At 43.1% G+C, this 26,247-nt stretch overlaps 1 protein-coding gene across 3 annotated transcripts; it reads left to right on the forward strand.

Moving 5' to 3' along the window:
- Positions 1 to 16,416: 16,416 nt before the first annotated feature.
- TGIF1 (TGFB induced factor homeobox 1) lies at positions 16,417 to 25,786 on the forward strand. Of its 3 annotated transcripts, none has more exons than XM_059815522.1 (3): positions 16,417 to 16,480; positions 23,205 to 23,431; positions 24,783 to 25,786. In XM_059815522.1, exons 1-3 carry the CDS (start codon positions 16,465 to 16,467, stop codon positions 25,347 to 25,349), a joined length of 810 nt encoding a protein of 269 aa, XP_059671505.1. In that variant the 5' UTR covers positions 16,417 to 16,464; the 3' UTR covers positions 25,350 to 25,786. The 3 variants fall into 3 exon arrangements, with proteins under 3 accessions (XP_059671505.1, XP_059671504.1, XP_059671506.1); XM_059815521.1 differs by lacking the exon at positions 16,417 to 16,480 and adding an exon at positions 18,351 to 18,435; XM_059815523.1 differs by lacking the exon at positions 16,417 to 16,480 and adding an exon at positions 21,058 to 21,082.
- The last annotated feature ends 461 nt before the right edge of the window (positions 25,787 to 26,247 follow it).

The raw sequence follows: 26,247 nt of genomic DNA on the forward strand, positions 1-26,247 counted from the left end.
CACCCTACCACTAACCTAGAGACCTACTGAGCTATATAAACACAGGGTGGGGAGAGGCAATTTCTTTCCCAATCCAGAAAATTCACCACAATAATCTTTATGGACCCACTTATATCCATCTCTGCTGAATTTTACTACTTCAAAATAGCATAATATTTCCTAACAGGAGAATTACCCAAGTTCCTCATGAAAGGCTAGAGAATTTTGAGGTCTCCCAAGCCTATCGTTCACTGTAACAGCTAGAAGAGCTTGGAAAATACAGCTAAAGATAAAAGTAGCACGTGGGAATACTTGCCAAAACTGCCTTCCTATCAGCTTACCGCCTCACACTCCTTTCTCCTGCTGCAGTCTTTACATCTGCACTGGGTTTTTAGATGATCATTCTACAAATGATTAAAAATGACTTTTAGGTTAGATACTGGCAGCAGCATGGTCAAAACATCTGATTCGGTGTTTCTGGCCCAACAAAGGCTCTACCAGCAAGAGCTGCCCCAGTCTCCTTGCTATGTTCAAGACAGAATTAACTAGTAAATCTGTTGGCAGATTAGTAACGACAAAGAACTATTTCCAACTGATCATTACTTAATATGAAATGAGCCCATGATCTCAGGTCGGTTCTGGCTGTCAGGTGGCATTACATCATTCACCCTCAGTGTTGACACTGGGGCTTTTGGCACACATTCGGCAGACAACACCTGCCTTGCTAGAATTCAGATATGTAATTCATTACTAGTTCAGCTCCCCTGATATACTAATCAGGGAAACCACAGCTCAGATAAGGATAGGCTTTTTTTTTGTTTTGGCTAGGACATCCATATCTGACTTGGAGGAGGACTAGATAGCACAATCATAAAAGAAAGTTCCAGTCTTGTCTCTGCAGCAGGTTCTACATTCACTACCATCTGCAAAACCATTCCAGTAAACCATAACTTATCCACGTTAGTGAGGGTACACCAGCAGAGGGAACACTGACTTAAAACTGACAATAGGTAGTGAACTCAGAATCACCTGCACACCCACATTATCTGACCATCCAAACTAAAAAAACCCACGTTCATTTCCTACGGCAAGTACAACCTGTGCCCACAAATTCTCTTGAGGCGTCCAGATACATTTTGGCCTCTGATACACTTTTCTTTGTAGCCAGTCTGCAAACCACGCAGCCCAAAACCAGGGACTCATCATTCCCTGCTCCTGTCTTAAAGACCTTCTGCATACCATCTCCTCCCTCTATTCCTCAGAGGCTGGGTAGTGCTTTATAGTTTCTTTTTCAACCTTTAACCCTTTGTTAAGGCCCAAGTGGCAAGCAGAGGTGTCACCGTTAACCCATGCTCCGTCTACCCAATGAGGCATTTGTGACCTTACATAACTACTTGCATGTCTGTAGGGAACATACTGAGCACCATTTCATCGCTACAGTATAACTTCAGAGCTGCCTGGTTGGCTGGACTGCCATGCTGCCAGACTGTGATGCCCAGAGAATATTAAGCATATACAGTAACTTTACATGAAGGCAAAGGATGCATAACAGAACAGCACAAAGTAATCTTGTGAGTTTGGTCATATTTGTGGCAATGCAAATGGCATCATTTTAACCGCAGAGAACCTTTTCCCCAATATTTGCACAGCAGTAAGAGCTGTTCTGGTTTGACAGATACGGAAAGACCACAGCTGGTTTCCTGGACCAAGTCCTTCAGTATCAGATACGGAAGTCAAGTCCCTTGACTCTTAATTCCCCTCTTCTAATGACAGCTATCCACATATTTAAGATTTATTTCAAGTGTTTTGTAAATTATTAAGTGCAAGTATTGCAATTTGACACTGCAAATACCAGACAAAGCCTAGAACCAGGTTAATCTGAGGTCCGGACACCGGTGGTTATATTGTCTTCTTGGCTGGACATAATTTTTTTCAAGCTGTAACTGCTGTGATCACTGCTATTGACAAAACAGGATCATCAACTCTACAAGCTTTGATAGTCATGAAAGTATGAGTTAGTAAATTGGGAGTCAGAGATCAGAACTTGTTCTGTCCTCAGAGCAAGCATTTACTAAAGACATCTAAATTAACCCTATTGGGTTTTGTGAAGCAACATGAGAAGCTGAACACCCTAACTTCCTTGCAAATATTCACTCCTGTTAATTTTAAAATACATCAAAATTATATCCTTAGCACTCTCAAGAGAAGGTGTATTTCCTCCATTCTCAGCACCAAAGAGGCGAAACCACACAGCTCTGGGAGCTCCTGAATTGCCAGCACCAGAGTTCATAGATAATCTCTGACTTGGATATTACAGTTTGTTCTAATGTTTCATAACCATATCCACTTTGATCTGCAAGTCTTGACATAGGCAGTTCTGTGCTTTGAATTTATAGGAACAGCCACCGCTTCAACTAGCTTGAGAGAGAACTGATTTCTATTACTTATTCAAAATTAAAAAGAAATACTTCCAACAACATAGTTGAAGGCATCATTCTATTATCAGCAATTGAAACAAAAGCCTTGTCATCAGTCACCTGTCATTTAAATTCCACTGGTGATCTATTGCAATTAAAAAGAAAAGGAAGACAATTGGACGTATTACTGACTTCTTTGTGCTGGACCCTAGAAATTGAACTCTGACTAGGGACAGACAAACCAGGCTATCGGTTTAACATCTTTGCACAAAACTAACTTCACCAAGCCAAGTATTTGTTTTGGTGTGGTGGATTTTTTTGTTTGGTTGGTTTGGGGTTTTTTTGTTGAGAGAAATTAAGTAGACATCAGATTTGGTGTTAATAAGTCACCCAACATCTGTGCAGTCACCATAGTTAGGCTTGTGGGTTTGTAACTGTAAACAGACCAACTTTGACTTTAAAAACACAAAGGATCCATCAAATCTTTAGAAGGCCTGAATAATTCCACAGGGAGTGAAATGCTCTTCATGTTTACCTGCAGCTTTGTGTCTCATGTTTGTATTATCCCATTTCAACTAAGATACAAACTCTCATCGCCTTTTCTTTTGTGCTTGGGGCATTAAAAATTTCCCCCTTGTGGGTTTGTTACTGTCTAAGAACATAACTGAACTCCTGCCAAAGCCTTTCCTTCTGTGGAGAGATTCAGGCCTTTACCCACTCAATCATTTTCATCAAGAACAAAGCATCTTTAAGAGTTTTGAATGCTGTAAAATTTATCTGAAAGTGTCCTACAACTTCTGAAGTTACTGAGGAACCCAGGCAGACCAGCAGACAAGGGCAACACAATTGTGTAAAACTCCTTTCCTTAGGAATCCCAGATAAAATTCCTGACCTGGTTCTCCTATAACATGATGACTGTAACATTTCAAGGTTCATTCAGTGCCACCGGGTACCCTTTGCTGCTTGCTCCTTAGAGGAAAAGCACTCGTTTGTTCCTGAGAAGAAACCCCATGCCAAAGCAGCACCTGGCAGCAGCAACCCCTGCCCAGACCCTCTGGAGCCTTTGCCCTGTTTTCTGACCAAGTCTTAGGGGTACAGCTTCCCTGAGGTAGGCCATGGAGACAGAGCACACAAAGGTTTTGGTTTCATCTCTATTCAACTTCCATGAAGCTCATGGTTCCTGCGGCTTTCTTAGCTTTGAACAAGAGCAGTACATGATATTAAAGAACAGATGACCAGCCAACGCAAAAGCAGCCCTGACTGATTGCATCTGTGAGGGCAGGTTTTCCATATTCCTCCACCCCACTTTTACTGAAATCCCTGAGTTCCAATGGCATTAGATGATGTTTCAAAACAGCATTAGGCACACTCAAGGCCCATCCAAACAAAAAAATTCTACTGCAGTGATTTACAATGCATCAGGCAGTGACTTGTGTAACTGGCTCCCCTGAGAGCTCTTTTGAAGCGTACATGAGTCAACAGACTGACAGCAAAGCACAATATGCCATCACCAGGCATTCATGGGCGGCCTCACTGTTTCTTCTGCAGCATGTCTCATTCTTCTGTCTCCAGTATATCTCTTTTATATCTCCCTCTGGCTCTATCAAAGCAAGTTACACTTTATTAATTTACTGATCAGGTCCATTCATATTGCAGAAATTAAATTTATGAGAAGTGCAGCATCTTAGAATGCTAGCAGAACTAGAAGTTATAGCACCTTGCCTCACTGAAGTCCATAGAAGTTTTTCCATAAATCTGAACTAGCCAAAGTCTCACTTCCAAGCTCTAAGACCATCAAAACACTAAGTGTGGCTGCTTGCAGTCTGCAGTCCCAGGTGGTCTTGTGTTTATGTATCTCCACCAACACCTGCTTGCCTTTCTGCTGCCTTAAACTACTCCTGACACTGGGCCACCAACAAGCCTTATCTTATTCGTACTGAATTTTACACTTTTGAAGTATAACGGACATTTCTGACAGGGTCACTGTATTTCTGAAACAGCAGTTAACAAGTTGTTTGGCCACTTCAGGGAAAGTGCACTGCTGAAAATAATCATCAGCATGACTTTCTTAGCAGTTGTCATGCATAACACTGTGTTATGTGGACATGAAAGTCTGAAGGTGGCTCTGAGAGTGAAAAGTAGTATGGCTATATTTATGTGGTGTTTCATCAACACTAAGCCTTGCATCTCAGCTAATTAGTGAAGCAGGAATGCCACAATGACAAGATCATAGTGCTACCAGTGCTTAAAATCAATTGAACATGACACGTGTCACTTGGACAGGGCTTAAATTTTGGCCAGTCTACAGAGAACTTTTACAGAGGCATCTCATTTCCCAGATGTCGGCACAACATGCACACCAGAATGATCATTTCTGCTAGGCATTCTGTTCACCATGCCTTCCAAAAATAACATTGTTACCAAATTTGCAAAATAGCATCTTCCATCTGCACATGCATTATTATTATTAGTGTAGTAAGACAGCAAGGAACATTGATAAAATGCCATTGTCAAGAATCAGAGTTATATAACTAACAGCACTGTGTTCATATTTACACACACATAGATACACAGATGTATGCAAACAGTACTTAATGTTCTCTGCTTTGTGTTTTCTTCTAAGATTTACACCAATGGTGAAGGTCAGGACAGGTTACTACATTGTATACATATTCGTAAGTACATACATATTCGTAAGCCCAGGACATAGCCATATGTATAGAGCAGAACATCAGTCTGAACTGCTCTGTATATTAACATGAGGCAGCAAAAAATATTAGATAAATGCACTCTGTGTTATTATGCTTTTCCTTTTAGATTGGTAGATCTACCCATGAAATTATATTTTGTTTTATTAGCAATGTTCATGCTTTCATACCAAGACTATAGTTACATTAACTGTATTACTACAAAATAAAGCAAGAAACAGTACAGCACTGTAAGAATGGAGCAGTTTTCTCTCAGTGTTTTATCTCCGTAGCATAGAACAAGCTTTATTTATACTTCTGCTTTTAACAAAATAGTGTGTAATACAATGTCATTTAACACCCTTATTCAGAGTGAATAATAGCTGTCAGAGTTTTAACCTTTATACAATGTAAAGTTATTCCACTTCTAAAAACCAAACAATTTGAGAAATCATGTTTTGGAAGGTGACACTTAACTACCACCAGACTGATTACCAAGCAACGAGTACTGTCTCTCATGTAAATCTTATCTCAGTCTCTCTCAAATATGTGGTTCAGTGTCTGTGTTGAAAAATCAGATAAAAACTTCCGTTTAAAGGGGGAAACTAAAAAAGAAGGGGGCTACATTTATTTCAACATTTCCGACTTCTGTAACGGGAAGACAGATTGTAAGCCTACGCGTTACATAAACTCCCCCTTTTCCCCAAAAATCTTCCAATCTCTCAGTGAGGGTAAGTACTTAATGCCACTTTGGCCCTAGATTTCATGTCCGTTTCAGTGTTGTACATCACATACAATGCAGTGTCTATCCAGTTATCGCTATTGACTAAAAGGCTCTTTATTCTAGAACAGGAAATGAGATTCACCAGAAGCAGCTATTGCTCTACTGCCCTCCTGACCAGCACTGCTCACGCTAACCACATGACATAATCACGCGTGGCTGGGCACTTCTATATTTTACCATGAGTTAGGCATGTTATGTTAACCATGAATAAGTATAGGTTAACAATTTGACAGTATACACTTACAGAGCACTTTGTGTCCGCTAGGGTTTACTGCAGGTATATATTATTTATCTAGTATTAAACCTGGCAGCACTTTCTTTCCAGAGAAATGAGTGAGAACACATTCATTGGTTCAGTATCAATTAGCTTTCAGTTAACAAGTCAAAAATAAATGGGGGATTTTTGAAACTTTCAACGTTTTCATTTCACATTTAAGGCTAAAAGGTTCTGTCTTCAAAGGGGAAGTTATTCAGTCTTAAACTAACATGATTTAAGAGTAGAAATGCCAGCCAGGACCTAGCTATATGCAGCTTGCTTAGATTTTGTGACTGCAGGCACACTTACAAGAGACTGAAACAGATGTCAATCATCTGCCTTAACTACACACAGATAAGACAGACAATTAGCACCTTGTAAAGTTGTAAACAGTTCAACACAAAATCTGCAAGTCAGTCGAACTTGCCGTAGCCTTCTATTACACTTTTCAGGACTAACCAGTTAATCAAACAGCTCCACACCTGAGGTTTATCTCTGAACAGCTGAAGTCAGATCCTCAGCCATCTGATGATCCTACATAAGATTGTTAGCATCCAGGTGATTCAATTCCAGCTCCTCGGGAGACTAATGACCCTACTTAGACTTGTCAGGTTTTGTTACACCTCATAAGGGGTACAGAGGTGGGGTAGGTATAAAAGATTCTAATATGTGCTGGTATTAGGATGGTAGCTCTTACTATACCTCTTAACTGTAATGGAAGGAGGAAAAACATAAATTTTTAGCGTCTTAATAGTTAACAGATCAACATATGATTAACAGCTGTGTAAAGACTTATGTTTGCTCTGTAAGGATGCACAGTTTGTGCATCTAGTTTCACTTTTTCCTTAAGTGTACCGACACCCCTTCTTACAAAGACATGAAATCTCCACACTGTAAGTTTAGGCTGCTAATGTACTCACTTTACACTGAAGATCCAAGCTCAACTACTTGTACCTTCAGTGTCTCCTAATGCATTACAACAACTTCCCTGTGCTCCCAGGGCAGTTACCTCCTCCACTTCTCTGAAAGAACCATGTGGCTCTGCCTACTGCAGGACAAAGAACAATCATCTATGACTCTTACCACCTAGCTAATTATGCAGACTACAGAGCACCCATGAAGTACTGAGAACGTCCCCATGATTTCTGGCATTTGAGATGACTATGTCTAAAGACTCCCGAAGAAGATCAAAATCATGAAGACTATCACAAAAATATTTACAGGAAGGGTGAAGGACGGTTTGAGCATTTACACTCTAAAAACATGCAAATGCCCAAATCTTACAAAAGCAAATGCTTAGAATACATGCAGTTTTAGGGACTGCCTGTCATAATGCCATTCACTTTGTGTAAATTAAAGCTTCTCACACTATTTAAAGTGAAGTGTTGTCACAGGTCCCATACTGTGCCCAAGACAGATATTCACAGGGTCACTGTGTTTTGAGATCCATGAACCCTCATGTTCATTTTTGGACACCGGGAAAGATTACTTGGTGACAGGTTGCCTTAGGCCTTCACAAAACAAACTAGTTGTCTCAAGCTGCTTATGGATTGCCCAGGATACCCATACTTTTAAGTGCCATGTTCCAAAAAATCCAGTCCTGGGAATGCTCCTGGGTTACAGTTTACCCTTCACCAACACATCATGTTCATCCTGACATAGACAAAATACTTCTATATAAAAAGCCCTGTCTCACGGTGTCTAGGTTGCTTCGGCTACTTCTTTCAGTGAGCAGTGGCCCTTTCCCTACATCAGTCTGGATCCACACAAACAGAAGGCTGTTTAAAGAAGTGCTGGACTTCATGATCATGTGTAGGAAGAGCACACTACATGGAGTACAGAAAGACCCATGCAGACTCAGAAATGTCAGCACTACTGAACACAGATAGCATGCATTCCTGTTTCTCTCCCCTGCTCAATCCTCCTTTATCTGCAAATCTTCAGGATTTGGGTTTTAAAATCAAGCACTGACACCTGACTTATTTTCCCTAGTTACAAAAGTACTGAGAGTGAGAGCGCAGAAGCCCCCATCCAATTGCTGTGATCCTCCCCAAAAAACAACAAAACCTTGATGCAATTAATTTCCTTAGACTGTAGTGCTCTCATTGTCTCCTAATACTCACACTTGGATAGGTCACATGCAGGTTTAGTGATCTTCCTTGGTGTCCCAAATCATAACTGCAGATAGACACAGTCCCAAATCATCACAACGTGCATTTGCCTTCAGAAGACTAGGGCCTCAGGCTATGTCTGGGATTTTATAGAAAGGTAGCCAACACCCATTACCCATCACTTTAAAAACCTTACACACCTTTTTCAGCAGTGAAAGTTTAACTCTCTTCTTTAGTCATCAAACATCCTTTTCATGGCTCCACCCAGGTGAAAAGATCAGCTCACCGGGTATCACCTGCAAGACATATGCAAGTAATCCCTAATCCTACAAATTTGCTCCTTTAGGCTGGTCCGCTCAAGAGGCACTGAATCTTTTCAGCTGAGTACTATGTACATAAATGCTCAGTAAATAAAATAACTAATAGCTTGCTTATATGTTCAATTGACGAAGCTGTGCCATAATGCTGTAAATTTGACTGGTCACTCAAAATCTCTGTAACACATCTATAATGTTGAAAGAATATTCTGTTTGCACTTAAATATGTGAAAATTACAGCTAACTTGCAATAATGTAAGCATTAATTTTAAATTGTATAACACTGAAGATTAATAAAACAATCACAGCAGCAGAAATAATAAAGGAGACACAATACCTATAAAAGTACAAAGCTGACAACTTTGAAAATAAAGCTCCCAGTATATATTCAGAGCAGGTACAGCATAGACAGCAATGAAAGCTTTTCTAAATTCAGTATACAGCGCGTAATTGTGGCCTGTCATAAAATCCCTCTGTTTTTTAACTAGTCTACATCCTTTTCAATCTTTGCTGAACATGAGGTTATATATCTGAATTAGTTTTTTCTATAATATTATACATAATAAATAACATCCACATTTGTATTCTGCTAAAAAGGCATGGAAAATCTGCAGTCCCAGAAGGCTTTCTTATGTCCTACATAAGCCTTCCACCATAATGACAGGGAATGGCGACAGCGCACCTTTAGCAAGAACTTTCTATTTCCCAAAGTATTAAGATGTGGTACCATCACTTCCTTAGTTCACAGGCATAACAAGTGTTCCTAGTTAGTTTTTTCTTATAAAGAAAACTAATTATGTCATTTATTGTTATACCAAATAATATTTGGTGCAATAATAAGTATTCTATTTCATTCATTACAATTGCATTTTTTGTCCTTCTGCAAGTCAAATTTAACCTTGTCTTGTAGGGACAGAAATAACTTCAGAGACAATGTTCCTGAAACATAATTCTTAAAAAACAAACCAAACTTTTAGTGTAGACTCATCCAAGCACATACTTGGCTGACCATTAAGTTATTTTGTTTAAAGTAGACTATACTAAACAGAATAAAAGTTCCCAGATATTAAGAAAGAGTTATTTCATTTTAAATTAACATTCCATCCTGAAAAAAAAGTTATCAAGTGTAGACATCTCTTAGGCTTTGTTTTTGTCACTTTATATGGTGGCTTTTGTACAGTTAGATATAGTTTGCTAATGCAAAACCTAAAGTGGAGATAGACGTTCTAGTATTTAGTTAGACAAGGTCAGCTAAGCAAGGTCACTCCCGCTTAGGGCGCCTCACAGTAAACCTCCTGCCTTGTCTTCGGTATCCACTAACCAGTCTGTGGTAAAAACAAGTTAGGCATCCCACAATTAAAAAAACCAAACCAACCCAACCCTAAAACCACATATTTTTGGGGCTCAGCTATACCCACTTTACTTGCTTAACTTTTTGCAGATAAGCAAAAACTGATTGCATAAATTACAAAATTGCACCCACAGTTTCAAATTTCAGGAAAGAGGGATCTCTTTCCTTGCATGCCCCAAGTTCTTGAGCTAAGCTGACACTGTCAACGATCATGCCATTTGTCATGCTGATTTTGATACACTCACTTGTGTGCCACAAAAGAAAACAGTGCCAGAGCACACCCCTCCCCCTTAGACAAGAGGACAAAGCAGTTATGAGATAAGCCTGCGGTAGACAAAAATTATCATTTCTGCATAACCGGAAGGAATACATGAGGTCTGTTCCTTATCAAACTTGTACTTTTATTTTAAGTTAAAACCTGAAAGTGAACACTGTTACTCCAAGCAAGATTAAACCTACAATTCAGGTTTTTTTATTTTTAATTTTACACAGTGGTCTGACTTCAAACTATGGAGAAGAAATTGCTTTTACATTAATGCAAGTTTCATAAACCACTCCCCAGAGTAGCTGCACAGCTTTTAATCTCGGCGTGTAAATGATTACGCCACTTACGAAGTTTCTGCATTGTCTTACAATCCTAACATTACTGTATATACTGAAGTTGCCCCTACAGTAATCATAGTATTCTATCTCCATATGCTTATATGCCAAGGAACAGATATGGGGGAGGACCATGTGGAGATGAGGAAGCATGGGCCGGCACAGGGAAAAGTTGAAGGAGGCCCCAGAGAGAGACTCCGCACGAGAACCTACTGGAGAAGCCATTGCTCCCCTTTGCTGCTAAATGTCTGAAAACCCCAGTGGCAAACAGAGGTCACTCCAGCCGCTGATCCTCATCAGGAATGATAACTACTGCCCTTTACCTCGAGTCCATACTAAAGTCCATGCTGAGAACCAAAAGCTTGCAAACCTGATGTTATACCAGACAGGAGTCAGTATGATTCTACATAAGGAATTCCTGGGGCTTTTATTCTTGTTTGATCTTCGATAACCACAAGAATGCCCACATAAAAGAAGTGAAAAGCATGTTGAAGCTGCAGAGTCTATTATGCAGAAGTTTGAAATCTTAGGATTGTCTTCACGACTTTGATTTACCCTTTTTGCCCTCGCACAAAGGTGGCAAAGTGAGCTCCAATTATGGGAGCACAGCTGGTTGGCATAATTTATTTAGATTTCCAAAAGGTTTTTGACAAGGTTCCATGCAAGGAGCTACTCGAGAAACTACGAAGATGCTAGGGGAAAAAGGCAAATGATTGTCATGAATGAATTATCTGGTTGGAGCAAAAGAATCAAAGCGTAAGATTAAATGGTTGGGGTTTATTACAACAAACGGTTAACAGCAGGGTGCTTCCAGGTCCTACACTCAGTCCAGTGAGTATAAACAGCTTCTTTAATATATTAACTCAGACTAGTGAGAGAGGGAGAAATAGGGACAGGTAAAGAATAGTGAGGTGCCAGAGTCTGCAGCTATCAAAAATATATTTGGGAAAAAGGAGATTTGTGAGTAACTTCAGTGTGACTTCTTTTACATGCACGAACAATGCAATGACAAAAGAACTTCAGCACTGAGATGAATATGAAACCATGCCCAAGAGAAACTTAAAACAAGCTATATAACCTCCAAAGCTGATAGAGTCCCGAGCTCAGTATGTAGCAGCAGCCAAAGATAAAGCCTAACGTGCTGGATTCCATAAGAAATAGGTCACGGAGTAATATCAAATGCATATATATTGTAATCAGAGGCATAACCTTGCTTAGAATACTGCATGCAGCATAAGTCACCCTTACTGAAAAATGGAATATTGTAGGACTAAATATACTTGGGAGAGAACCAAGGCAATGATCAAAAGCTGGGACTAATTCTCACAGTAAAAAAGATTGAGAAGAGTGAAAAATTTTATGTCAGAAAGCAGACATGATGAAACTATATAAAATAATGCATGGTACAGAGAAGGTAAACCCCAGGAACTCTGTTTTCATTGTCTCAAAGCACAAGAGGATATTCAATGAAATAAATAGATAAGAAAGAAGTCAAAAGAAATGCATTTTTATGGAATTCATAACTCAACATGCTACTCTACCACTGACTGCCATTACAAAGTTTTAATGTTGTAGAGATAATAAACTTTTATACCAGTATAAAGACCATCCAGCTATCTCAGTAACAACATTTGAAGTTCTATTAAACTATTCCTCCAGTGCTTGTATTGAACTAATAAAGATTTGGATGGGACATTTGTGGGAAAATATTACCTCACATCTGCCTTCCGTAGCCTCTCCTTTTCCTCTGATACATCTGAGACTAGTCAATGTCATGGATAAGAAAAGGTGAAGAATGGGTGTGACCCACAGTAGTGATTCCTGGTTTTCCATGCATAGGACAGATTTGGAAGAACAGTTATTTGTTACATTGCTTGATTCTCATTGCCGGAGGTATGACCTGCTTAAGTTACTGTGCGCTACTTAATTCTGTTCTGAATATAAAGGAATAAATTTTCTCACAAACATGTCAATGGCATCTGAGCATTCCACAAAGATCAATGGGTTTATTTTCATAACATCCTATAAAGTGGGGAGGGGGAAATACTCTCCAGTTTATAAATGGAAAACTGGAACAAACAGACTAAGATAACAAACATCCACAAACCTGAGATGCCTAGGTCCCGATCTTCCAGAGTACTTCCTTTAAGAGTTTCTATGCCCAATGCATGGCCTTGGAGACTTTAGTAGTGGTTAGGCATCTCAAAGCAAAACACCTGTAAAGTAAGATACAATTAGTCATGCCAGATATCACACACGGCAGTACGACAGGACAGAAACACGTGTGCATTACCACAGAACATTGATAAACCTATGATCTGGAGAATCATTGAGCAATTCAAAATCTAGCCCCTCCAGTTTAATTTCTCTCCCTTCCTGGAATCCAGTTTTACAAACACTTACAGCATGTCTATGCAGATGGGTCCAGACAGAGCTGAACTTGCTCAGACTAAACCAAGCTGTTCAAACCTGTTGGCACAGATGTATCTTGATGCATGTGTATACCACTACTTACCCAAGGAGCTGCACAGATGCCAAAGTTGCTCAGTGAGCAGTGTGAACTGCTTGTGAGATATGATTATTAGTGCTGATACAGCTCCAGCAGATTAAGTAATACTAAAAGCACAGCCTCGCCAACATGCGAAGGGAAAAGAAAAACTGCGGAAAGTTACGTATTGTCTTCCATACCACCTACTTCTGCCTGCCAGAAGCAGCAGCCAATACCAACACCCATCATCAACTTATGGGCCACCAGGTTACTGCATTCATTGTAAAATCAACTTGCTCTGTTCCACAGATTTTAGCTCAGGACAGATGAGAAAATCACCTGCTCTCTCTTTAGATACAACCTTGTTTCAGGTGTGTTCAGGCTTTACTGACAGAGAAGGTTGCAGGGGTTTTCTCCCACCCACCCTACTTTTTTTTTTGCAAACTTTATCCACCCTACCACCTCAAACACATATCAAGAGTCTTCAAGGGGTAAAGACGGCCAGAATTTGTAAACAGAGCCAAGGTATTGCCCCAGCCAACAGCTGCAAGATGCACTGCACAAGCCCGCTTTCTGTCTTTCCCAGTGGTCCCAATTATGGATATACCCCTCCATACTCACAATCCATGGAGTAACTTGGTTCAAAAAAATGCCCCTCCATGCATTTTGTACCCGGGCAGCTATGAATGAACACCCACTGGTCCCACTGCCTGCTCCTACTAGCTAAAAAGCTGACATGCTAAGTCGAAATCAATCTTCTAGCATCCTTTGAGAAAATTCCTAGGAATCCACATTCCAGCAGAGCTAGAAAGGCTGTTCCTAACGCTTTTAAAAGCAAGCCTGAGCTCATTGTGAAAGTTAAATTTTTTCACTTCATAAAAGTGACCGTGTCAAAGAAGAACCAAAAAAAACCCCAAAACCCAGAAAACCCAACCCAAACAGACCTCAAAAAACAAAACAAAACAAAACAGAAAATAGAAAGAAGTAAAGGTAAGAGTTTGATTCACAAACTTGCCGGCAGTCCCAAGGACAATAAGCAAGCGGGAGGCGGCTGGGGCGGTATGGAGAAAGGGAAATCTCTTCACATCCTTGACATGTCTTTTGTTAACTTCCCGTAATTACTTTTTTAGCATGACCATGCCCGGACGCTCAAAACACCAGTTTGAAGAGTCAGCCCTCACAGCTGGGAAGCAGGACTTTAAACAACAAAACCAAAACAAAACAAAAAAAAATGCGGCGGCATGCGCGCACAACCCCCCGCCCCTGAGTCACCAGTCCCTCGGAGACGCGGCTCGCTTCTTGCCACATTAAAGATACCCGCCCCTGAGCACGCCTCGTCTTCCTGAGCTGCCACCGTACGGGGGGGCAGCACCGAGCTCCACCACCCCTGCCCGGGCACGAACCGAACTGGACACCACCGCGGGGCGACGCCGGCACAACGGCGGGAAGGCGGCCTGAAGGGCGCGCGGCTCCCCCCAGGCGCAGCGGATGGCGGTTGGTCGGCGGGTAACGGCTCGGCTCGCGCCGCCGCCAGGCGCTCGGTCAGCGCCGCGCGGCAGAACCGCCCGCCTGACTCGCGCTGGCCCGCGGTGCCATGAGTCAGTGGGCCTGGCCCGGCCCGCCTCGCTAAACTACAGCCAGACACGCCGGATGGCAGCCTCGGCGATCACCCAAAAGCGAGCCACCGGCCCTGGGGCGGCCAACACGGGGGCCTTGTTAACTGACATGACTCACCAGCCACCCTCCCCCCGCACATGTCCCCCATTCAGGATGTAACAGCTGTTTTATCTCCAGCAAGGTCGCTGTAAATATGCCACGTAAAAATAGTTACAAGGTACTTGGGAGGATTTGGTGTTAAAACGCTGTTGCTTCCTCTTCTGCTGTGAATGCGCGTTTGTGTGGATGCCCGCGCCGCCGAGCAGGAGGGTGGGGGAAGGAAGGAGCGCTGTTTTGCCGTAGGAATTTATTATTTCATCAGCCGTTTAAAGCATTTGCTTCTCAACCCCCAGTGCCTGCCCCCGCTCCTCCTCATCCGCAAACAGCCCAGCACGTGGCGGTGCAGGAGTAACATAAATATACACATTCCCGTGCATAGAAAGCACGCTACAGCCGCATGCGTGTTTCGAGGCAAGGCGGCTTATTTTACTTTCCACGCCAAAATCTTCGCGCGAAATTTCAGCCCGGAGCTCGGCGTTCAAGACTTTAAAGTACGCGCCCGGCGCCGGCGGACGCCCCTCTTTGGCAGGGGGCGGCGGGGAGCGCCGGGAGCCGTCGCTGAGGCCGCCCGTGTTCGGGAAAGGGAGCCCCCCGCCCGGTGGGAAGACGGACCGAGCCCTCCGCGAACGAGCAGCTCACAAATCCCACTTTTCCCATCTCGGAGGAAGATAAACTGTTGCTGCAACACGTGCTCGCCTGAGAGGGATGAGTCAAGCTGTGAGGCTTTTCTCTCTTCACAGCTACGAGCATGTGTCGCAACAAAATCCACCGGGCTTGGGGGGGGGGGGGGGTGAACAATCTCTACCAACTGAGGTAAAAATAACCCCAGAAAGGGTGCTCGCCTTCTCCCGCGGGAGGGGCTGGCCAGTACCGGCCGGGGCTCGTTCCGTGGCATGGGGAAGGAGGTGGGGCAGGAGGGAAAGCAGCCCCCGCCGGACCGCTCGGCAGCCGGGAGGGGGGCGCCGGTTTTCGGAGGGCTCCTTCTCCTGCTGTACGTACTCTCCTTTCTTCTCTCTATTCACGCGAAGGAGTGGGTGGTTCATCCGGCAGCAACAGGAGGAGGCTAGTCAAGGGCAGCTGTCAAAATCTTACAACCCCCGCCCCCTTCTCCTTCCAGTTTAATGATCAAACGTCTGCCTGGAAGAAAGGCGAGGGAGCGGGAGGCACGGAGGGCTCCCCCCGCCGCCGCTGTTGTGTGTGCATGAGCGAGAGGCTACGGGCGGGCGGACCCCCCCCCCCCCCCCGCCGGTCCGTCCCTCCCCTCCCGTCTGACAGAGCCGCAGCAGCCCGGGAGGGAGGAGAGAGGAGGAGGAGGAGGAGGCAGCGCGGCAGCCCCGAGTGCCAGTGCAGCGCACGGTTCCTCTCCCGTACTCGCTGCGGGAAGGTGGGGGAGGGCGGGCGCCGTGTACCTTTTCTTCTCGTGCCTTTCCTCACTTTAACGAGCCGGGGCCAATCGCCGGCAGAAGGGAACAAAGGGAAGGGGGGAGGGAAGCCCACCCCGGCAGCGGCCGCAGCAGAAAACCCCCGGGGAGGCAGAGTCCTGCGGCTGCCGCTGACAGCAGCGTGGCCCCGGACCGGGTGCCTGGATCCGCGCTCCGTGGCGGTGGTGCTTCTTCTCCGTCGTCCTCCTCCTCACCGAGTTTAAAGGGGGAGCAGCGTCCGGCAGAGGGAGAGAAACTTGGGTCGGCGAGCGGGTGCTCCTGGCTCCTGGTGTGCGCGGTGTCCGGCGGCAGCGGCGGCTCCGTCCTCGCGATCAAGATGAAAAGTAAAAGAGGTAGTTGTGACGGGGCGTGCTGGGCCGCTGGGAGAAAGCGGGGTGCCCTGCGCCTTTCCCCTCCCTACGGGAACGGCTTGGCGGGGGGGGGGGGGGGGGGGGCTGTTACCAAGCCAGACGGAGTCTGTTTTTCTTCTCGGCCCTTTTCTCCCTAGTGCCGCCCCCCCCCCCCCCCCCCCGACCCCCGGCCGAGCTCCCGTAGAAGATGGCAGTGGATGCTCCGCTCCCAGACAGAACATGCGGGGCTGTTGTTTGGAGGCGGCCGCCTCTCCACGCCGCTGGCTCCCTGTCAAAAAACATGTCCAGCCGCCTGCTTTGTGCCTCCGCGAAGTTTTGTTTTCGCTCCCGCCGCCGAGCCTCTTCCCCCTGTCCTCCCCCAAAACGCTCTTTGCGCTCTTCCGCACCGAGCCCCGCCGTCCCGGTGACGGGAGCCGAGGGTGCGGGTCGTTTTCCCAACTTGGGGCGAGGAAAGCGGGGCCGCCCGCAACTCCGGGCGCCGCGACCCGTGGGCGTCTGGCGACTCTTTGTTCCCGGCGGCGCGGGGGGAGCGGGCATGGCAGCGTGGGGCTGGGGGGCGGCGGGGGCGCCTCGCAGAAGGGTCTCAAACCCCATCCGCGCCCTCGGCTGCCTTGTTTTGCAGAAAGTTGCTGCCCTGTTTTGCCGAAAGTTGCTGCCTTTTCCTTCCCTTTCTTTTATCCCTTAAAACAGAAGGAAAAAGTACAAAAGTTTCGACCCAGTTAGGGTTGAAAGGAGGAAGAGTTTTTTTCCCCAGAAAAATAAGGCTCTTTAAGTTTTCTTTGTGTTAATGTACAAACAAACTTTACAGTTAGAGGATTGTTACTCTTAGAGCTTGTGGTGCTTTAAGTGCCTTTAAATTGGAGCTTGGCCACGAAGACGCGGAACGTGCTTTCAGATTTAAGACATCTGCGCTGGCTGGAAGGAAGTTTATAGCAAAGTAGGATCTTTTCAGTTGCGATTTACCAGTCCGTAGTGTGGATGAAGGGTGTTCTGCATTCAAAGACGATTAAACTACCCAAAGCGGAGGGTTAGAGGGGAGCAGTGCGCATGTTCAGTACTCCAGAGTTGTGCTGTTTCTCCCCTACTACGCATTCCTGCGGCTCTGTAGTAGAGCAGCCTCGCTCATTGTTAATATCTTTGGAGCAATTAATGCATAAGTAGTTCGTGAAATCATTGGGCTGCTGGAAACGTGATGTACTAATATGGTCTGTAGCCCTCGTAAGAAGCTTTGGACGCGCCACTTGTGTAAGAGGAGCACGCACAAAGGGAATTAAAGCACAAAGACGAAGTTTTAACAGGGTGGTGTTTAAAAGGGAAGAATTCGGAGTTCCCGCAGGAGCTGGGCGCATTTCAGCCTGCTAGCGAACTGCCCGGGTTTTTGGATGACAACGTGCTGCCTACCAAGCTCGGCCGTCTGTGCCTAGAGACAGTGACAGCTTTGACTTGTTTCATGTTTCAGTCGTCTTAGGTAGGTTGAGATTCTTAACCTTATTACAAGCAGGGTTGTTTTTTTTTTTTTTTCTTTTTATGGTTTCACTGAATTAGTTTAGCCCAGTTATTTTTAGGACATTCCTATGCTCCCTGTTTGCACAGCAGTGGTGAGCTGGTTTCCTGTCTGCTGTTGCTTCCATTGTTCAGACTCCTCTCCCCGAGGGCAGCTGCTGGTTGGTGAAATACCAAACTCGCTGCACTTTCGACTGTTGTTCTTGCCACCCCCGAAATAAATGCGTGTGAAAAACGCTGACGTAGTTTCTAGGTATGCATGTGTAGGGCTTTGTGTGTGTACGGGTGTGAGAGCATGGGGGGGGAGGGGAAGATCTGCTTTGAGGATTGCAAGTCCTGGGCTGAAACAATGGAAACAATGAAAGGTGACAGACGGGAGGGAGAACTTTTGAGAGGGGCCATGGGCCTGGGGTTTGCGTGGCAGAAATTAAAAGGTGAGGAGACAAAGGCGGAAACTTCTAAAAAGATGTTAGGGCTAGGGTGCCTTTGTTTTATTAAAGGTTGGACTTGTAGTTATTTGTGACCTCCTGGCATTTGAGGCTCATTCAAGAAGTTTCAAAGAGTGACTTTGTTACAGATTTCTTGCTTGCACTCCTAGAAAAATCCCCTTTAGAGAAAAAAAATGTATGGCATAGCCAAGTTTGGCTGCTTTAGAAGCGATAGAATGCAAGCTGTGAAATGCAGAGGAAAAGGAGTAAGCTGGTTCCTCAATTATGAAACCTATTCAGAGGAAAAAGTTTCTTTTTTTACTGTAGAAATTCCCTCTGCATCCTTGTAGTTCTTGGTTAGTTATGAATAATTTTAAACTAATTTATTTTTGTTGTTAAGTTTTTAAATTCACGTTAAATTTTAGATAGTTTTTTTGTTTGCGTTGGATTTTTTTTTTATTATTTTGTTTTTGTTATTTAGCTAACAGGCTGTGGATTAAAACCCCGAGGACTCTTCTGTGGATAGTTTAATTTACAAATAATAACCTGATAGCAATCACACTGAACATACTCGGCTTGTTAATTAGCTGGTTTAGAATACAATCTCGCAAAGACACAGGCATGTGCTCAAGTTTATACATGTGAGGAATCCTACTGAGCTTGGTTACAACAGGATCGGGGGCTTAGATGGGAACTGGTTCTGTTTATCTGTGCTCATAAAAAAAAAAAAAAAATCCGGCTTAAGAAATTCAGAGAACCCTAAGGGGGTGGGAGGTTTTCCGTAAGGTGTTTTTTGTCCATCCCCTCTCTGGAGGGCAGAGATTGTTCCTTGTGGTGTACTTTGTCCTGTTTCGAATGACAAATCGGCTTCTGCCACTTCCTCTGTGAAGCTCTTCCTCGACACAATGGGATAGTTGTTTTGTTTTTTTTTTTCCCCTGATACTCAGCCTAAATTTTTCATTTGCTTAACTCCCATTTCATTTGTCTCAGCCTCTCTAAATACTTTGTCCTCCCCCTCAAAGTATTTCAGCATGCCTTCTTTTAAGTAGCAGTAGTTTATTTTGAAATCAACTTTAGTCATCACTGTACTTCTACTCAAGTTGTTTCAAGCTGTTAACGGTTGGGTGCGGAGCCTAGCCTCGAGATCCTCGGTGTAATCTTCCCTGAGCTGATTGCGGGAGGACCTGTAAAGTCTTTGGGCTGTGATACAGGGCATTCAATCATGTATATGACTTCAGCTGGGAAGCCAGGAGGATAAAGTAATTTATAAAGAAGGAATGCTGATCATGTAGTTCTTAGGTCATTAATAGCGTGGACTGCTCATCTAAGTGGTGATGGCGGGAGTGGAGAACTGGGATTTTGTATTGTTTCTCAGACCTCTCTGCAAATGAACGTGTGCTGCTTTCATTTAGTCCTGTAAAAGCAGTTTTTCTCTTTTAAACATGTTTAGGAGAAGATGTAAAATAACCTGGCACTAGCTTGCTTTTAAGACAAAATAAATTAATAGGTCAGCTGGGGCTACTCATGTCCCCAAGCCTTTATTCTGGGTGGCCAATGGTCCAGTCGTGGAGCATAGCCAGAAGCCTTTTCAGTTGGGCCCTGTTAAAACAGGAAACCAGCCGCGAATAGCCTGATTACTAACAAGACGGAGAAACAAAGCTAGGTTGTAATCAGCAGGAATGCTTTAATGAAAACAGAGCCTTGACAGCAACAACGTGGCTCCTGCTCTAGTAAAAAACATCAGCTGGGGTAGTGCAAGATTTCTAGCCATGACTTCCTGTTGCTGCTCGCTCTGTACTGCGCCAGCAAGATCCGCCACAAGTTCAGAGGGCTGATCATCTATTTAAATGAGCTCATTTAAATGAGGAGAAGTTGTACTACGCTGGGTTTCCTGCTTAACCAAAACCTGCTTTGTGTCACTAACTTACTGTGTCAATTAATATGACACACTAAGCGAGCGGGTCAAAGGCCAGGCTCCGCTGTTGACTCGTTTCTTGCTAGGTAGGTTATGGTTAGTCAGGCGGCAACTTTTACTTTAGCAAAAGATCTTGTTTGCAAAACAGAGAAACATTTTTATGCTGCTGGCTTTCAGACAGTATTTGGTCACTTTTTTTTTCGGGTGAAAAAGAGCAGCGGTTCTAGAAGAAGTTTTGCTGTCAACTCAGTTTTCTCAAATTTGGGAGAGGTGCCCGTGGAGTCTTTTAGCTGTGTGTTAGATCTTGGAAAGGTTGCTCCAGATGGGATGGTGTGTGTCTGAAGGACTTCTTGTTATGCCATGTAAATATGGCTTGCAAACCATTAGACACCTAACTTTCTCATAGTAGTTTCTTTGGCTTCTCTTCCCTCTTAATTCCAGCCCTCACTGACTGCCTCTCCCTGTTTTCCAAGGTCCTGTCTTGCTGCCTATTATATTTAAAAACAAACAAAAAACCCAACCCACTGGAGTGCTGCAACACTTCTGGTTTCTGACAAACAAGAACAGCACACTTGAAAACATTGTCTGAATAGCGTAGGCTAGTTTTAACTAGTTTTTAAATTCAATTTAAAAGGGATGAGCTGCTTTGCAGAGCCATTGTGTTGTCTGTGCAGGATCTTTGTTCCAAAAAGTGCTCCTCATGGCTCCAGGAGCCCATTGTGCAAGGCATGTTCTCAGGTTAGGTTGCAAGCATGAGCACTTTCCGTGAAGCTATAACAGATACAAAGCAGTTTACTCAGAATCATTTTAAAGGAAACTTGACATACTTTCTACATGGATTAAGAACCTGTTTACATAATTTGGTGTTTATCTTGTGTTGGCTATTTAAATATTGTCCTATTGTTCCTGTTCTGTGACTGGATAATTTATGTAGCTAGTCATCACAGGAAAAATTTGGTATGTTGGTTTGGTGCTTGTCGGTTACATAAATCAGCAATTGGGAGAATGAAAACAATCCTAACTAAGTTACTGAAGTTAACTACACCAAACACAACAAATTGCAGATTGATCATCCTGCTGGGAATGCTTGCATATCAAAAATATGCATTGAAATTTGGACAACTTAAGCAAAATTTAAGGATGTTGGAGCTGTTCATAAATAGGGGAAAGAGAGAATAATTCACCATGCCAGCTTTGGCTGAAGTTTGAAAGTGTGGGGAGAGGTGTCGTGTGTGTGGTCGTTCCCCCCCCACCCCCCCGCCAAGTATTAAGCAAAACTTGCACACACATCCCTTTTTCCATTTTTTTTTTTTTAAATTACATTAATTCCTTCTATTTTTTTTACTTATGGATATAACTATAGCTTTATATAGTTTTATACTTTCACGGGCACACTTCTCATATTTTAGGGCTGACTTTGTTTCCTCACACAGAATTTTTGAACTCTTGGTGGTTGCCCACATAAAAATTCTACTTCTGACATTTAATTTGTTTGTACTATTAAGATTTTTAGTGTAGATGTTATGAATAAAGAAGTGTCATCATCCCGTCCGCCCCTGTCCCAAAAGTTCAAAACACAGAAAGGATTAAGGGCTTGTTTTCCTCCTATAGTTTCTAGAAAATGCTTCTGAAAGCCAGTATCATTTCACTTGAAATTAGTATTTCATTTCACTAGTTGAAAATGTGTGGTATTTTATTTAGATTTATATATAGTTTGTAAGATTCCTAAAATGTCTGGTGAGCTTAACCTAGTGAGCATTTGAAACATGATTTTCTTTGTATTTTACAGCACTATTTGTTTCCTCAGTGACTTTTATATCCTACCAAAGGAATAGAATTGTAGTCTTCCTAACTTTGAATACTTGTTTGTTTTATTTCGTGGGGGCGTTTGGATTTTTTTATTTACATACCATAGCTTCATGTTACTAGTAGTGTGGTGTATATATATAAAGGGATAATCAAATTTTGAAATCTGTTCCTTCCTTTGTGTTGAAGGAAAAAGGTATGCAGTTAACTTGTAAATCTGGAGCCTTTGTAGTAAGTGTAGCACAGAACACACATTTCCACAGAGATGAAGTTGAAAAAATAATCAAGATGCAAAGTGGTACATTGAAAACAAACAAATGAACACACCTGAACATTAAATGATTGTGGTTCTGCGATACAGAAATGCAATTAAATTACAGAAGTCCATCTCCTGATAAACTGGTGGACTCATATAAGAGTTAGGCACCTGGTTCTTTCCTTTTCCTGAACTTTTATTTTTTCTCCCTAAGTGAAAAACCACTCGGGGTGGGGGCAGATAATTTTTCCCTTTCTTCTTTTCTTGTTCCATTAGTTTTTATTAATAGATCTGGAATGAGCTATGAATTTATGAAATCTGCAAGCTGTCTCTCCCAGGAGGGAAGCATGGGCATGTTAAGAAGTAATTAAATAACCCATTGCTTGAGTTGGGTGTTTTAAGTTCTTGCTTATTGACCTTTTGTCCAGCCACTGGATAGTTATCCTTGAAGAAAAGTGTTGGATGCATACCATAGCAAGCAAATTTGGCCAATATTGGCATTAGATAGAAGCTATCTGATAACATGCAGCAGATAAAAGGTTGCCAGGGGAACAAGAAAATGAGGATTTGCAGAAAAGAATTCCCCTAGGAACAGATCATTGGTGCTACTTTTTGTTCAGCTGACAGAAAAGCTACCGCTTGACAAGTTAACGCTAAGGACAAATCTGTATTGGAGGCTATACCATGATTCATAGTAAAGACAGTTAATGTAATAAAAAGTGTCTGAACCATAGAATGCTGGAGCTGAGTAGTTTATGGATTTAGGAGGCTGATGGTCTTGTCTTCTTATAATTGTAGGTGTAGTTGCAATATCGGGCAGTGAAACGGAGGATGATGACACTATGGATGTCCCACTGGATCTTTCCTCATCTGCTGGCTCAGGCAAACGGAGGAGACGTGGCAACCTGCCCAAGGAATCCGTGCAGATTCTTCGGGACTGGCTATATGAGCACCGATACAATGCTTATCCTTCAGAGCAAGAAAAAGCACTGTTATCCCGACAGACACACCTTTCCACACTACAGGTATTAAAAAAAAAAAAGTAGTTCTCACTTCAAAAGGAGCTGTTTTCTGGGTTTTTTTTCTTAATTTACCTATGGTGTAGTCAGTGATACAGATGTTTACACTGCATGTGAGATTTCCTTTTTTATTTTTACTCTCTCTCCTTCTGACGGCACTTGTAAGGAGAAATACAAATGAATGGTGTGTTACGATGATCTTTATTTATTGGGAATAAAATTACTTCTCTGGGAGAACAGACAGTCATGAATTTGAGCATGCATGCTTATTTTTGTGGAATTGGGGCCCAAAAGATATAAAGTGTCTGTATAAGGTAATTTATTGTGAGAGGGGGGTATTTATTTGTCAATGGAAGTTTTATGGTGATAGATACACAGCTTAACATATAACTTCTTCACTTCTAAAACCGCAGCTTGAGGCTCGTTCCTGTAGAACGTGCACGTATATAATTATGTGTATGATGAATTCCAGTAAGATCAGTGAAACAACCTATATGGGATAGAGCTACTCAAGTGGGTTAGTATAGGTACGATGAGGCTTTTATGTGGTTAGTTTGGATTCTCATCCTGGCATACTACTGGCAGCTGCAGGGTCCCTTGGATGCATCATTCTTGTCTTCTGTATCATCTTTGGTGGAATAGGTACTGCTGCTTTCCACCTCGTGGGAAGGTGGCTGCATGAGAGCTTGGGTAAACCCTGGTTTGGTTTTGAGAGGTGCTAAATATAGAGTGCTTGTGTTGACTTCTGGGCTTTATTTTTCCAGATTAATTCGGTAGTACAAATTTCATAATTGGCTATAAAGTAAAATTTCCTTAATGTAACATCATAAAGAAAACCTCCTTTATGTAGTAAACCGAAAAAAGACGTTAAACTATAAACTATCCCGTATCACCCAGGAAACTGGTTTGATATTTAAACAGGGACAAACTTAAATGAGGTAATTCATGTTATGTCTGTCGACACAGTCAGTTGAACAAGGAAAATCAGTAACTATTTGTGGGAGGAGTGGCTCTCTTCAGAGAGAAAAGGTTTTCCTGTTGTTAATTAACCTAAGCGTAGGGAACAATAGCTAATAGGTTAATGTGTGTGCACAGAGTTAAAAGCTAAACTCCTCCGTTCCTGCTAGCAGTCTTCAGATGTCCCGGGGCTTTCTGTAACAGGAGTGGGGAGCCGGGGGTAGAGCTGGTAGAAGGGAAGGGCCTTTGCCAGGCATGCCAGAACTTGTCAGTAGGTCTCTCTTTTGTTCTGCAGTTAAGGAAACTGCTTGGAGGGATTCATTAATTTAACCCAATGACTCTAATGGCACATAGTTGGAAATGAATGAAGGTAGAAATTAAGATGTCATTATATTCCCAGGTCTGCAACTGGTTTATCAACGCACGCCGCAGGCTGTTACCTGACATGCTGAGGAAGGATGGCAAAGACCCAAATCAGTTCACTATCTCGCGGCGAGGGACGAAGCTTCCTGAGGGCGGCCTGGTGGAGTCTTCCATCAGCACAAAGAACTACATTCCCTTGCTGGAGGAGACTGCCTTCTTGCCTGCTGCCGCACCACTCGGCAAGACTGTATCCTCTTCCAAGCCGGCTTCCCCTGGATCGGTCCTGGCTCGGCCGTCGGTGATTTGCCACACGACTGTGACTGCATTGAAAGACACCCCTTTCCATTTTTGCCAGCCAGCTGACGTAGGCCAGACCATGGACCTGCAGCAGCCCCCAGCCAATGGCTTCACAGACAACTCCCTCTCCTACCACGAGGACGCATCTAAACTGGGACCTGGTGCAAATGCACAAAGTGGGCTCTTCAACACTCCTCCTCCAACCCCACCAGACCTTAACCAGGATTTTAGTGGATTTCAGCTACTGGTGGATGTTGCACTCAAAAGGGCGGCAGAGATGGAGTTGCAGGCGAAACTCATGGCTTAAATCCCCCTCCTTCTCCTTCCCCGTTTTGTTTTTCCAGGCAGGGATCTAACAGCTGTGTGGTTATTGCCACCCACACGATATCAAAAGACTTCACTGCATTATTATTATTTTTTTTTTATTAATCTTATTTGCACAAGGGATTGCTGAAATGAAGCTTCCTGTCACTGAGATGGTCTTCAGTGGAATATGGTCATTCCAAGAATTATAAACTTAAAGCTACTGTAGAAAGAAAGGATTGTGTGTTGGGTTTTTTTTAATGTTTTCTTTGTAGGTTTTTCATAATGTGAGATGGTTCCCAAGATCATGTGATTTGTTTTTGTTTCTTTCAGACTGTGCAATATCTAGTAATGATATAGAGTCTTCTTATCATTCCCATGCGGAACAGAATATACCGACATGCTGTCTAAAAGAAATTTTCAATTTTTTTAACAATACGAACTTTGGATGATTATGCTTTTTTCCCATAATGTAATAAAATATTTTCTTTAAAAATGGATGCATACAGAGTATTTTGTTGAATACAAGCTTTGCAGAAAACACAGCTTTACTCTTGAAATACATAAAAGAAATATTTTTAAGCTCATACTGACTTTGTTTGGTTTAGAGAGCTATGCTAGCAGTTGTTGTTAACCAGATGTTTAAAGGAATGCTGAAAAGTGGGCCAGAAGTACCTGACCGTGTTCTGCTATGTTGGAATTTTTTAAAGGGGCCAAAGGAAGCTACGTAGGCAACTCTCATTAAATTTCAGGAGGGTATCTTAGGCCCCTCTAAAGAGTTCCAGCTTTTGGCTCCTAGAAATACTTTAGGGCTGGGAGATGTGACAGCCCATGGGGAAGTTCTCCTGAAGATGAGGCCAGAAGAGTGGTTGAGGTGAACATTCTTTGCAGGCAGATTTTGA

Source organism: Gavia stellata, chromosome 3 (genome assembly GCF_030936135.1).
Source record: "Gavia stellata isolate bGavSte3 chromosome 3, bGavSte3.hap2, whole genome shotgun sequence".
NCBI classification, from domain to species: Eukaryota; Metazoa; Chordata; class Aves; order Gaviiformes; family Gaviidae; genus Gavia; species Gavia stellata.